The sequence below is a fragment of the Notothenia rossii genome (genome assembly GCF_949606895.1).
Source record: "Notothenia rossii genome assembly, chromosome: 8".
Lineage (NCBI taxonomy): Eukaryota > Metazoa > Chordata > Actinopteri > Perciformes > Nototheniidae > Notothenia > Notothenia rossii.
In genome coordinates, this window is record NC_136906.1 from 77,767,175 (window position 1) to 77,780,292 (window position 13,118).

The window sequence follows — 13,118 nt, forward strand, 5'->3', positions numbered from 1 at the left end:
TTGACTGATATCCAACATAGAAATGTAATCAGTAAACCGGATGTCAGTAAATCTGGAATTGGATGCATCGGAAACTACAGTATTTATATGCTGATCTGAGTGGGGCTCTTATAAATGCTAACCTTAGCATGCTAACACACTCACAATGACACAGGCAGTTTACTCATATACTATTTAAGTCTATTCTAATAATAAGAACAATTCTCTAATGCTCCAATCGTCTATTATTAAACATCTGGGGCCGTATTCACAAAGAATTTTATCTTACCGCTAGGAGTGCTCCTAACTCGCGCTAAAACATTTTACGTAGGAGTTTTTTCTTAAAAGTTATTCACAAAGCCGCTGAGACCTACTCATACTAAGGATAGATCACTAAGAGTGAACTAAGAGTGACGCGTCATTGCTATGGATTACGTCGATTCTCGTGCATGAGTTTAGAAGCGGTCAGTACGGTGATTGGTTGTTCAGAGCAGGCGGTCTCGCTGAAACTCATCCGTAACTTCCCACAAACGAGCCCACTAAAACAAGGAAATAGCCTCGGCTAGAAATGTATTCCTATCAAATAGTTATGGACAGTGCAGTTAGCAGAATACACGCATGATGACAAGTTTGTGCAGACCACGATAATGACGTTGTATATGCACGTTAAAGAGAGAGAGCAAACAATAAAAATACGTAAATTGCATTAAATCAAGGAGGCAATTAAAAGCACCCTGCAAACTATTATCCAATGAGCATATTTCCAGCACTTAAACACTTTCAATAACAGCCCATACCGCCGTTCAAGTCCCCCTATCATGATGAATGAAAACAATCTGCGTGTTGATGGAATGTACTTTCTTTCTATTGACGAACACGTCCTCATCTTTTGAGGGCGCAATTATTTTTATGTCAATAGCACCGACCGCACCGGGCATACCTGCAATTGCCATGAAGTTGGCTTTGATCCTGTGTAGTTGTTGATTGTCCAAAGGAAACCGGATAAACTGTTGGATGATATGTGGTCTAGAGAGCGCGTTGATGGTTTGGTTTATGGCACGGCTGACGGATGGTTGCGATATTCCTAAATCGTCGGCATTGCAAAGTTGCATTTTCCCTGTTGCTAAATATCGTAGTGTTGCCAAACATTTTATTTCCGGACTAATCGGGTTATTCCTGTTAGTCGGGGATGTTATTGCATCCCGCACTAATTCCACAACAAGTTTGATACCCTCACGATTTAGCCTATATCTCTTGATCAATTCACAGTCTTCCATTGTCTCCAAAACATTTCGTCTCTCAGCCATTTTACTGAGTTAGGAGTCCTCTCGAGGACTTTTAAGCTCTCCCAGACTTAGGGGCTACTTTTAGGCCTAAAATACTTTGTGAATTGCACTTAGTGAATAAAATTAGGAGTCCTAAATGTAAGACTGACACGCCCATTATGTTTAGGAGTTTCTCCTAAATTCGTCAGTTAGGAGCTACTTTTAGCCCTAAGATCCTTTGTGAATACGGCCCCTGATCCATCATTTATTTGATTGAAATCTTTGTAGTATTTAGTCATAAGCCACAAGAACGTGTTTAGATATTCTGTTGTAATTATTGCATTCATCAAATCACACGATCATAAGTGAGTGATTTGTTCTCCCTCTGCTCCCCGTCTCTTCTCTGTCCCTCCATGCTTGTGTTTTAAAGACCCTGGGGATCAGAGCGGGGTCTCACGACGCGGCCTGAAGCCCAGAGAGGAGCTCCATCCTGGGCCTGAATCCCCTGATCCCTCCCCCTGGAGCTCCAGAGCTGACAGTGATAAATGAACCACTGCAGCTAATGTCTGGCTAGGGGATATACACACACACACACACACACACACACACACACACACACACACACACACACACACACACACACACACACACACACACACACACACACACACACACACACACACACACACACACACACACACACACACACACACACACACACACACACACACACACACACACACACACACACACACACACACACACACACACACAAAGGTGCACACACACACACACACACACACACAGGAGACCCACACACACACACATATTGGAGACACACACACATGTTGGAGACACACACACATATTGGAGGCACACACACACACACACACACACACACACATATTGGAGACACACACACATATTGGACACACACACATATATTGGAGACACACACACACACGATTGCCTCAACTGCACTGCAATTACATTTACAAAGTAACCTCCCCCACCCTCTCCTCCTCTCTCTGATTGCCTAGTCCCCCCCCTCCATTTTTCTTATCACCCCCCTCTCTTCTCTCAGTGCCCCCCACCCCCCTCTCCTCCCCTACCCCCCCCTCTCAATCAGCCTCTCTGATTGCCATCATGGTTTTTATTACTGCCCATCATTACGGCCATCAGTGTTATCCTCATTGTTCTGCAGCTGACAGCGCAGCTCAAGGAAGCCGTGAATATTGTAAAGGCTTCTTCATGTCAGGAAACAAACTGCTTCACGGGCTTTAATGGGCTTGAACACAGTAGTCCAGGTTGCTGTTGAGGAGAGGCTTCCCCTTCGCATTTAAAGGTGACCTATCATGCAAAATGCACTTTTGTACGTCTTGTCTACATGAACATGTGTCCCCGGTGTTCCAGGGAACTCACCAAGTGTCAGAAAACACAGCCCTCTCTTTTTTCCTCCATACCCAAATCTCTTAAAAAGGGGCTGCAACGGATCTGATACAGACTGATCCAGATTTGAACACTTCTATGACGTCACAGAAGTGGCTCTACGGCTATTGGGCCAACTCCACCAATCAGGAGGAGACAGCCACGGACATTGCCGTTGGAAAGCGCTGGAGATGCTGTAGTACATATGCCAGGCCTGTAGGTGGTGCTGTTCTCACAGAATCAGCCCATGATGCAAAGACAGTGTTAAATTGAGAGAAATGAGGAATGGCTAAAATGCATGATCTGTTTGGTATTTAGAAAAATAAAAAGTATAAATATGCCTTATATAGGTATGGTCCTACACTATATTATTCATATAGCATGATAGGTCCACTTTAAGTGAAGTAGAAACACTAAGTAAAAGCTACAAAAAGGATGAAGGTTGGACGTAATTAATTTACATTTTCATAGACAGGAAATTGTTTAGCAGAAGGATTCATCAGACATAAAAATACAAATGCACTTATTCCTGCATTTCACTTTAACGATTGTATGTCCTAACTATATCGTATGTGGCTGTTGCTGTTATGCATATGAAAATGAAGCTTTTGTATTTTTTTGAATCCCATATTAAGCATTAGTCATTGTCAGGGAATCATTCTGTATATGTTTACCTTTCGCCCTCTGACGCAGATCAACAACCTTGAGCAGCCGTTATCTCACTTAAAAAGGGAGATAGCGGCCCTAGCATCTTGTTGATGTTGCCAGTTTGTGACCGGGCAGCTCTCGGTCAGAGATAGTTATTGCTGTGGGACACCTGGAACACATCCTCCTCAGGGTGTAGATGACCCCGAGCCATAAGCGACAACAAATGTGATTCAGTGTCCTCAGCTGTTTAGTCCATCTATTGAAGAATGTTGATTATTACACTCTGAGTTAGTTCAAACCTGGAGCTACAGGAGGGGTCTTCAGAATTGATTGTGGCATCTCAACCGTGTGGTCAGACCGTGACACACCACCTGTCTCGTGAATTCTCCGGCCGAAGCTCCAAATAAAGCGTCAGTGTTTGCCATCAAAGCTCTCCTCGTGTCTCTCTGAGTCCTGACTCCACTTGCTTCAGAAGTTTCCCCCACAGTCATCATCTCAATGCTTAAGAAATAATTGAGGGCTTGATTGTAAATAAAAATATAGTTACATTTTCATTCTGTATGTTTGAGATCATGGGAATGCCAATCCAAGTGCAAGCACTGCCTTGTTTTACACGTCAATCATTTCAATATAAATCATTTCCAAGAAGTTTCCTGGAGTCTTTAAATACACTAACACTTTATTTCAAATTGGAGGCTTTAGTGGCAAAAACACACATCTCTAAATCTATGTATTTATACATTGTTATGTGTGCCATCCAGGGAGTATGAATCAAACTGTTTGTGTATCTGTTATTGTTTCATGTTTAACTGCACTTCATTTTCTTTATCTGTTAATGTGGACTAAGCCTCTGTGCCTTGCTAGTATGGTACAAATTATTAGTATTATTTTTGAACATTTTCCAACTAAACATCGGGGTATTCTTCCTTGAATAAGAAGGAAATCACATGGGTATTTGAATGAAAGTTAGGACATTGTTACTACAATTACTCAGAAACTATTATCATCCCTTATTCCCCAAAGATAAAGGTTTGTGGAGCAGAGCAAAACATATAAATGCTGGGTTCCTATTTTCTGTTCACAAAGTGCAAATGCTGTAATGATATAGAATTATCTCCAGTGCTCCTCAACTTATAAATATACGTTTTATCGATTTAAATCAAAGTTATGTTTCCCGTTTCCTCGTAACCTTTAAAACATGTGATTGACATGTGTGAAGTTAGAGTGGTGTGTGTGTGTGTGTGTGTGTGTGTGTGTGTGTGTGTGTGTGTGTGTGTGTGTGTGTGTGTGTGTGTGTGTGTGTGTGTGTGTGTGTGTGTGTGTGTGTGTGTGTGTGTGTGTGTGTGTGTGTGTGTGTGTGTGTGTGTGTGTGTGTGTGTGTGTGTGTGTGTTGTAAAGGACGGTGGGTTGCAGGAAATTGTACTTAATGCACTTTGCACTTCAACTCTGAAGGACTGATTGGACCCTTTCCGACATGGAAACTGTGAAATTGCTGAGCACATATATATATATATATATTAAAGTAATGGCTTCTTACATTTACCATCATGAGTCTAAGTTCAAGGTCATACATGTACCGTAAATCTGGAAAAATGTTGGCACAGAAGAGTAGTCGCAGTGCTTACAGTATAAGATATATGCCATTGGGTATATTAAAGGAATGATGGAGAGGTTGTTTACTGCAATCTGTTATTTAATTATTCTGCCTTTTCTTTTAAAAATGTTTGATAAAAGTGTTTTTAAATGTTTTTCACCATCATATTGGTGTTAGCTACAGAGGATGATGAATAGATTACTTTACAAGCATTACAGATTATAACTAAGGACACTGACTGCTCACTTCCTGTTACTGAATCCTGTTATTTTCATTGTTTTACCCAGTAGTAAACAAAGTAACTTAAAAGCACCACTATAAAATTGTCCTTACATGTTCTGTAAAAACGGAATAAAATAACCTTTTATCGTAATATAAAAAGTTGAAAGGGGCCATTCACTTTGAAACCTTTAAGTACATTTTGCCGATATTAATGTACTTTTACTTAAGAGAAATGTGAAGTAGCTGACAGTATTTCCACTTTAAGTAAGTCAAATATGAGTAGCCTTTTCTAGGGACAGTCTGTACATGTATAAACATTGTTGTAAGTACAGTATTACCTCATTCACACCAACGCAACTCCGGTTCAAGCTCCGTGCTAGAGCTTTTCAGCTTCAGAACCGGTTCTTCGGTTTAGCTCCGGCTCTTTTCACACAGCCCAGAGTCCGACTGGTGCTGCGTCATTGCGTCATCGTTTGCGTCATGACGTAACCGTTTGCGTGCCTGCTTCATAAAGCCAAAGCGCGCGGAAACCCCTCACAGCTGACACCGACAACAACAGCAATGGCCGATTGTGCTCCAGCTTCGTCTGTACCTCTTCTGAAGACCAGATTCCCAGTAGGTAGCTGGTCTCTTCAGTGGACCACTGCTGCTTGTTAAGTTTCTCCATCGTTGTGTACAAACTGGATAAAACGCAGGCTTCTTGTTGTTGTTCAGGAGTTGATCCCGCCCCTGCCCCCGCCTTGACGTAAGCGTGACGTATGCGGTGCTTTTGCTCTGGCCGGACAATTTTTTGGTGCTCGAAACGAACCGGATTCCGGAGCTAAGAGGCTGCTCCGCTGCGGTGTGAACAGGAAAAGCCGGTGCTTTTCAAGCTCCAGCTCCGACCCGGCCCTGAAACACCGTTGGTGTGAATGAGGTATAAGTCAGGACCTCGACACAAACTGATGAACCCAAACGCACGACCCAGAGACAAAGTCTTGAATGTAATAAAAAAAAAGCATTTATTTTAAAAGGTCAGGTAATTCCTCTAAACAGAGTAGGTGGTAGAAATAACAAAACGCGCTCACAAGGAGGAAAAAATTAGTGTAACAAAAAGAGGACTTAATAAAAACTTAAGCCTAACAAAATAAACACACATAACAAAACCTGACATTTCAGAGCTGAGGCATGGCACGACCATTCGGAGAAACAAAGAAGAAGAACTGACACAGGGCAGGGGAGAGACAGGAATGTTTAAACATGAGGTGAGTGGGGACAGGTGGAAACAATCAGGGGCGGGGCAGACGCTGATGATGGCGGGAAAAACACACAAGGAGAGGAAGAAAACAGGGCCTGAAATGAAAGACAAGAGGTGAATACAAAATAAAACAGGAAATGACAGACAAAATACAAAACTAACACATTTGACGAAACACACTAGAGTTAGCCAAGATGCTGTTCTTCATTTATATAAATAGCAATTTTATCGAATTTAAGTAGTCCCTGAGTCTAGAAAATTCTAAATACACAGAGGAGGCTCACAATACACACACACATATGCCTGTTACACGGCAACACTTCTTCTACGCCACTTCATCCCGTTTTACACCCCGCATAATCTTCTGTTTTTGATTGAATCAGATAAAGACAATGCCAACATGCCAGCAGTTAACCTCCATCTCTCCTCCTCCACTGTCTCTGTCGATCCGTTGCTTTCCCTCTTCTGTAATGTCTCCCGTCAAGGTTATCAGACGGCCGTGTGAACAACAAAGAAGCTCTGCTGATGGAACACACACACACAGACACACTTTCATTTGCTTGTGCCCCTCTGTGTTGTGACAGACAGTAAGATTTGTTGAGGAGCGCCTGATAACGCCACACGGTCGCTTAACATGGAGAGACGTGACGGACGCACTGAAACAAACAGCTTCACCTGAGGCCTGTACGACGAAGCCGGTTCAACCTAACCTGGATATGTTTGAGTTACCCGGCTTGCCTAATCCAAAACAAACGCGCTCTCGCTAAGCGGTCCTACGACGCTGGTTATCAACTCGTTAACTCAAGCCAGCTTTGCCCTATCTAGTCAGGTGCGCATTCACATAAAAGGGGCGGGGTTAGCAACATTTGACCAATCACAAACATGGAGAAGCGTACTGACAGCGCAGCGCGTCATACTTCCTGAATGTTTGAACGCGTACATTAACAGGTTTATGATATCACTGCCCCGTCTAAGACACGATCGGATCTGACTTTAATTACATTTGTCTCGAGTGTTTCGTCAACTTAATGTGTTGCTTAAAATAATACTTCTGCATACAGTATGTGACACTGTGAGTGTTGCACGGCCAGATACGGCTCAGCTGACTCAGATAAGGAAATATATGATACATTATGATGTGATATGCCGCGGACTGTACGTAATGTTACTCTGATCCGGTTACTTATGTTGTGGCAGATATTTAATTAAGCTTTCTTAACGCTAATGTTATAATAGTCAGATTGCTCTGAAGATGGGAGGTGATATTCTATTAATGTTCACGTTCACACAGTCGGTGATTTTTGCCGGCCGTCTTTCCTGCAACGGCAGCTTTTCTGTATTTCCTTTCTCCTGTAATATGACTTGATCGCTTTAAACTCTGCACACTGAGCTCTGATTGGTCAGCAGGCAGTGCTTTCACTGAGTTGAGCTCTTAGCCTGCAACCTAACCTGCTCCGGAGCAGGTTAGCCGCACAGCATAAGTTACCATGGAGATCTAACCTAAAAAGAGAACCAGCTTCGTAGGACCGGAAACCCAGAGTTTTCCCTGAAGTTAGCCGGCTAAGCGAAAATCCGGCTTCGTAGTACAGGCCTCTGGACTCACCTGATCTTATGAGGGTCTGATAAAGTAAATGTCTACAAGTGGCCTGTATCTACAACAGGATATTAAACCCAAATGATGTGAATGAAGTATCATGATCCCTTACTAAAGTTAAAAGAACTAAAACCACACTGCAGAATACTAGTAAAAGTGCAACAGAGAAGAATTGTACTTTAGTATGTAAGGAAAATGAACTTAGAAAACCAATAATGCCCAAAATCTTTGGCTTCTTTTCTCCATCTTTTTTTAGTATGATGAGTAAACAATGTCCCAATTTTCTTTGAGCACATGTCTAAAAGTAACATCACAAATGCCTCAATAACGAAAGTAAGTAAGGATGTGTGTGAAAAAAAACAAAAAAACAATATAAACCACATATTCTCAATTTGTGAATATATTTATATCTTATATGAACATGATATACAGCCACTTGTTGTACCTATACTATAAGGTAATTGGGCGCATTAGACTACTGTTTTTCCTATATCATAATGAACCAGCTTAAGCTAAGTGAACTAACGGCGCATTTCCACTACAGCGCGGAGTGCCTTTTAAGCGTGTCGTGCCCGGCCCGTATTTGGTTGCGTTTCCACTCGGCATAGTTCAGGCTAGCGGGCACAGTTTTCTGGCTCTCCAAAATCAAGGTTCTTTCCGGGCCAACAACCGGGCTGAGTATGCTAAACTAGAGAGAGTATCGTTGGCAACTACAACAAAATGAACATATTTGACCGTGATTTAATTGTAATACACGTTTCTAAATGATGCCGAAGTAACAACATACTGATACCGGTTAGTAAAAACCATGAATTAATGCTTTGACAAGTCTGCAGACAGACGGCAGGCGAAAAACCTTTTAAAATGCGTGTTTTCTGAATGGAGATCGGCTAAGCTAACGCAGTATATGCTCCGACCGTCCACACTCACAACAACGGCCTACAGACATAAATAAACCAGCGACTGTATTCTCCATGACACAGACAGTCTGTGGTTTGTACTTGTTTAACTTCTGTCTAGTTTCTGAACAGACATGAGGAGCTGTGAGCTCTGAGTGCTAACAGCTAACGGCTGTGTTGGTTTTGTGGTTCGCATTGAAGATGACGTCACGGCTCCGCCTACACTGCGTTACTATAGTTACTACCCCAGTTCCTAAACTGTAATGGAAGCGCAGCATAAAGTGAGCCTGGCCTAACGAGGCCTAACGAGGCCTAGCCATACTAAGCCGAGCGAGGCCCAGTAGTGGAAATGCGCCATAACTGTACTCTTTTTCTCCAAAATGGTTACTCTGTATTTGACCCATCCTAGTGTTAGTGGTCTTGTCGGGACTTGAACTGGTGACCTTCCAGTTGCCAAGCTTCGCCACCACCGCCCATGTACTTAGAGGTGCTAATAAGGAGAGAATCAAAACAGCTGGACAAACATTTGTTTAACTTCAACTAAAGCGCTGCATTCAGCTTGCATTGTGGTGTCAAGAGACAACTTTAAGCTATTTCAATCAACTTGATATCTGGAAACCACCATCTTATTCGCTAAGTATCACACCTGATATTTGTGTCCATAATTGCCTCTGAAAATGAGTCACAGCAAGCTGGGAAATAACGATGTTCACCCACAAACACACCTGCTAATTAGAGACCAGCTGCTGGAAGTCTGATGCCTCTGCATTCAGCTGCGATGGGGATGACATTCACTTCTTCATTAGGCTTTTCTTTTCACTTTTTCCATCTGTGGTGAAGTGTTTAGTAAAATGCCAACTAGAGGTATTAATTATGAGGTTATATCTCACAAGTAACAAGCATAAGATGTTTTAATGGGTTTTAAACGTCTCAATGCGACATAATTAGCCAGTAAATTAGAAACTGTTGATACCATCAGCCTGATTTATCAACAAAAACATAGCAATTGTTACATTAGTTTCTGCAGTTATTATACAACCATCGCTTGTAAATGCACAAACGGGCCCTACTAGTATATCAAAAAAAAGCAATGACAACATAAACGTCAGAGTTGCATGGTATTTATGTTAAAGTTCAGAGAGTTTAGTCATATGAAAGTGGATCAAAGTAGAGCTTAAACAATTGGTTGAAAGAAAATTAAGCATTTAATTTTTTTAAGCATATTCCAGCTGCTTATATTTATAGATTTTTGACTGTTTCCTGACATTTTATAGACAACATGATTAATTGAGAAAATAATAAGCGCATGTTTTGGGTAATTAATAAATGTGCATGACGTTTATTCGTACTTATGAGTCCAATTACTTACTATTACAACCCTTATTGACATGACTATAGTGTCAAACTCACGGGATGTCAAATATTGATTGATATTAAAATACTTCATTTGTGAGATTATATTGCACAGCTGTTTCCAAAATCAAGCTTCAATCTCTACGTTTTAAACAACATGGAGATAAAACTCCTTTAAGAGCAACTGAACATTTAGTTTTGACCTCCAGTGGTTCGACGTTTCACCTTTCCGCAGTGATGTGCAGGTAAAAACTGTAAAGTCATTGTTGGGTGTGCTTACAGGTGTAACAGAGCTCATTTATGACCACACCTATCAGTGAAAGTGGGTGTGGCCTAAGGTGAGACCAGCAAAACACTGCATTTCAGTCAAGTGTTCAGTGGAAATCTTAACATCATTATTGCATGTCATGTCATGTCATGTTTGTTTTTTTTAAACCATGACCAATTTATCGTCCCGTTTGCACCATTACGAGTGCTAAAATCCATACAATCCGATTGAATATCATCAAAGTAAACTGCATAAGGATATACAAAAGGTCGAACAATATGATTTGGTCCTTAGTTGAAGGCTTCTGGCCCTGCCTAGTTACCAGAACCAAACAACAGATCAAATCAACAAAAAACACTCAACATTTGGACGATTAAATTAAGATTTCTTGCTGAAATTGACATAAAAACATTTTCCCCCGGAACAATTTGACCAGATTGAGTCGATTTTGGTCAAAGACCGATTGAACAAGTTGTCAACACAAACCTCTTGCTTGGCGGAGGATTGGCCTTCTTCGACTTTTTGAGGTTTAACATCCATTATTTTTCCAGTTTATGGACGTTCTTCTGCTCTTCTTTAAAAACACTTTCTTGCCATTAAGGTCATTGGATGTTGTGGTTGGTCTCAAAAATCTGGTCAGGTTCGATGGCTCCATTGGCGAATACCGCTTAAAAAAAGAGAAAATCGCTCGTTTGTTTTTCTTGGTTTTCCACTGCTCTTTCAGAAGAGTTTATCGCTCGTTCGAAAAGTACTTTTTCACCCTCGTCTTTTTCGGAGTCCAGATCCACCTCCTCCTCCTCCAGCACCAGCACCAGCACGCCTGGACACGTCTTGATTTCCTCTGGCGCTGCAGCCCCGAGCCAGACAGACAAAGGAGGGGAAGCCCTGCCAAGTCTCTCCACTGCAGGCATGGCTTCTCCTTTCCCTCCCTTGCTCCCTCTTCGTCTCTCTCGAAATGTGGCAGCGTTCCCGAGAAGCTTTGGCGACGCTCCAGCATGTCTGCCACTCCGTCTGAACCTTTCCATCGTCCATCCATCCAAATCGTCCTTTTCGCGATGGACCCCCGCCCTCCTAACCCACATCCTCCTTTCTCCAGTCCAACCCCCTCCAGTACAACTCCCAAAAAACAACAAATCAATCCGAAAAAATCCAAACATTTGACTCGGTGTTCCTCCTGTCTTCCCATTTCTCTCAGTCTCTTTAACACTGAACCCATAAACCGCCCAGTCAATATCTTCTCCACGCAACCTTTACACTTCCTACTTATTTCTGTCATCTTTTAAATGTTAGAGGTTGGGGTGTGTGTGTGTGTGTGTGTGTGTGTGTGTGTGTGTGTGTGTGTGTGTGTGTGTGTGTGTGTGTGTGTGTGTGTGTGTGTGTGTGTGTGTGTGTGTGTGTGTGTCTTTTGTTCGGTGCCAGTGCAGATCTATTCATCTCGTGCCAAGACTCAGCGCCCTCACTTGTAGTGGAGAGGGAGCAGGTTGGTGCCAATTGCCCCAACTGCCATCTTGGTGCTGCTGTCGGTCTGTTTGTATAAGAAAAACATTCCCTATCTCACAAAACACACTTTTGTTTTAGCCATTTTCTTGTTAGAGGGACAATTACGGTTGAGGAAGAACAATGTTTTGGATTATTGAGAGCAAATACTGACGTTTAGGAAGTGAAACTGCGAAAATCTGACGTTTAATGCTTAAAGGTAGGTGATTCACTTCAGAATTCTAGGGCACTCGAGCTGGTTTCTCCAAAATTACCTACCCCACCTTTAACATGTTATAACTTGCAATTAAAATATTTCCAATGTAATAAACAATGATCAATGTTGGCCAGCCCCACGAGGCCTACAAATGAATAAATAAAATGTATCATAGTATTAAACATTTGGGGTGCAATAATTTCCAATTAAACACTCGTGTATGCTTGTTGACATTATGCTTTAAAACTACCTTTACTTAATTACATTTCTGAGTAGCCTACTTCTTTCAGCACTGTGATAATGGGTAAGAGTACAGATAAAGAGCAATAATTCAGTAGGAACATAACAAGTTGTATTGATTAGTATTAAATACACACGTGTTTGTAGTATTCATCATACTCATACAGTGCTCAAGCGGCTTGCGCATGCGCAGTAGTAGAAGCAGGTGCTAACAGATAGATAGCTTGTAGAGAAACAGTTAAGGAAGTTGTAGAGCATCTTTGCAAATAAGTAAAACTTATTAACGTCTCTATAAAGGATAAATCCCGCCGTGACCAAGACAACAACGCAAACGTCTACCACAACACAAAATAAACCAGCAGAAATATCGGTTCATTTCGCTAGAATAACGTTTAAGTTGTCGTAGAGTTACATCTGATTGCTAATGAAGCTAACATGTTAAGGCTAGGCTACCTTACCTGAGACTTTGATGCCTGCAGCACGGCCGGGCAGGGCTGATTCTGGGGTCGGCATCTGGGCTTTGGAGGACATCTCTCCCATACCACTGTTCACAAAATGACGGAAAATGAGCCTTAGCCTGGAGGACGAGAACATTGAACCAGCAGCAGCTCCGATACACTCCTGCAGCAATGAGGCTAGCTCAGATAGCTCAACTACATAATAGCGATCTCATCTTACAAAACAGGCTTGTGTAACTG

General features: G+C 41.9%; 1 protein-coding gene across 1 annotated transcript in view; it reads right to left on the reverse strand.

The window, feature by feature from the left end:
• The window catches only part of msraa (methionine sulfoxide reductase Aa), a 24,064-nt gene extending 10,946 nt beyond the window's left edge, over positions 1-13,118 (reverse strand). Inside the window, exon 1 of the mRNA XM_079647082.1 lies at positions 12,879-13,118. Within this exon, the coding sequence (XP_079503208.1) occupies positions 12,879-13,014 (136 nt within the window). The 5' untranslated portion in view covers positions 13,015-13,118. The remainder of the gene's footprint in view (positions 1-12,878) is intronic.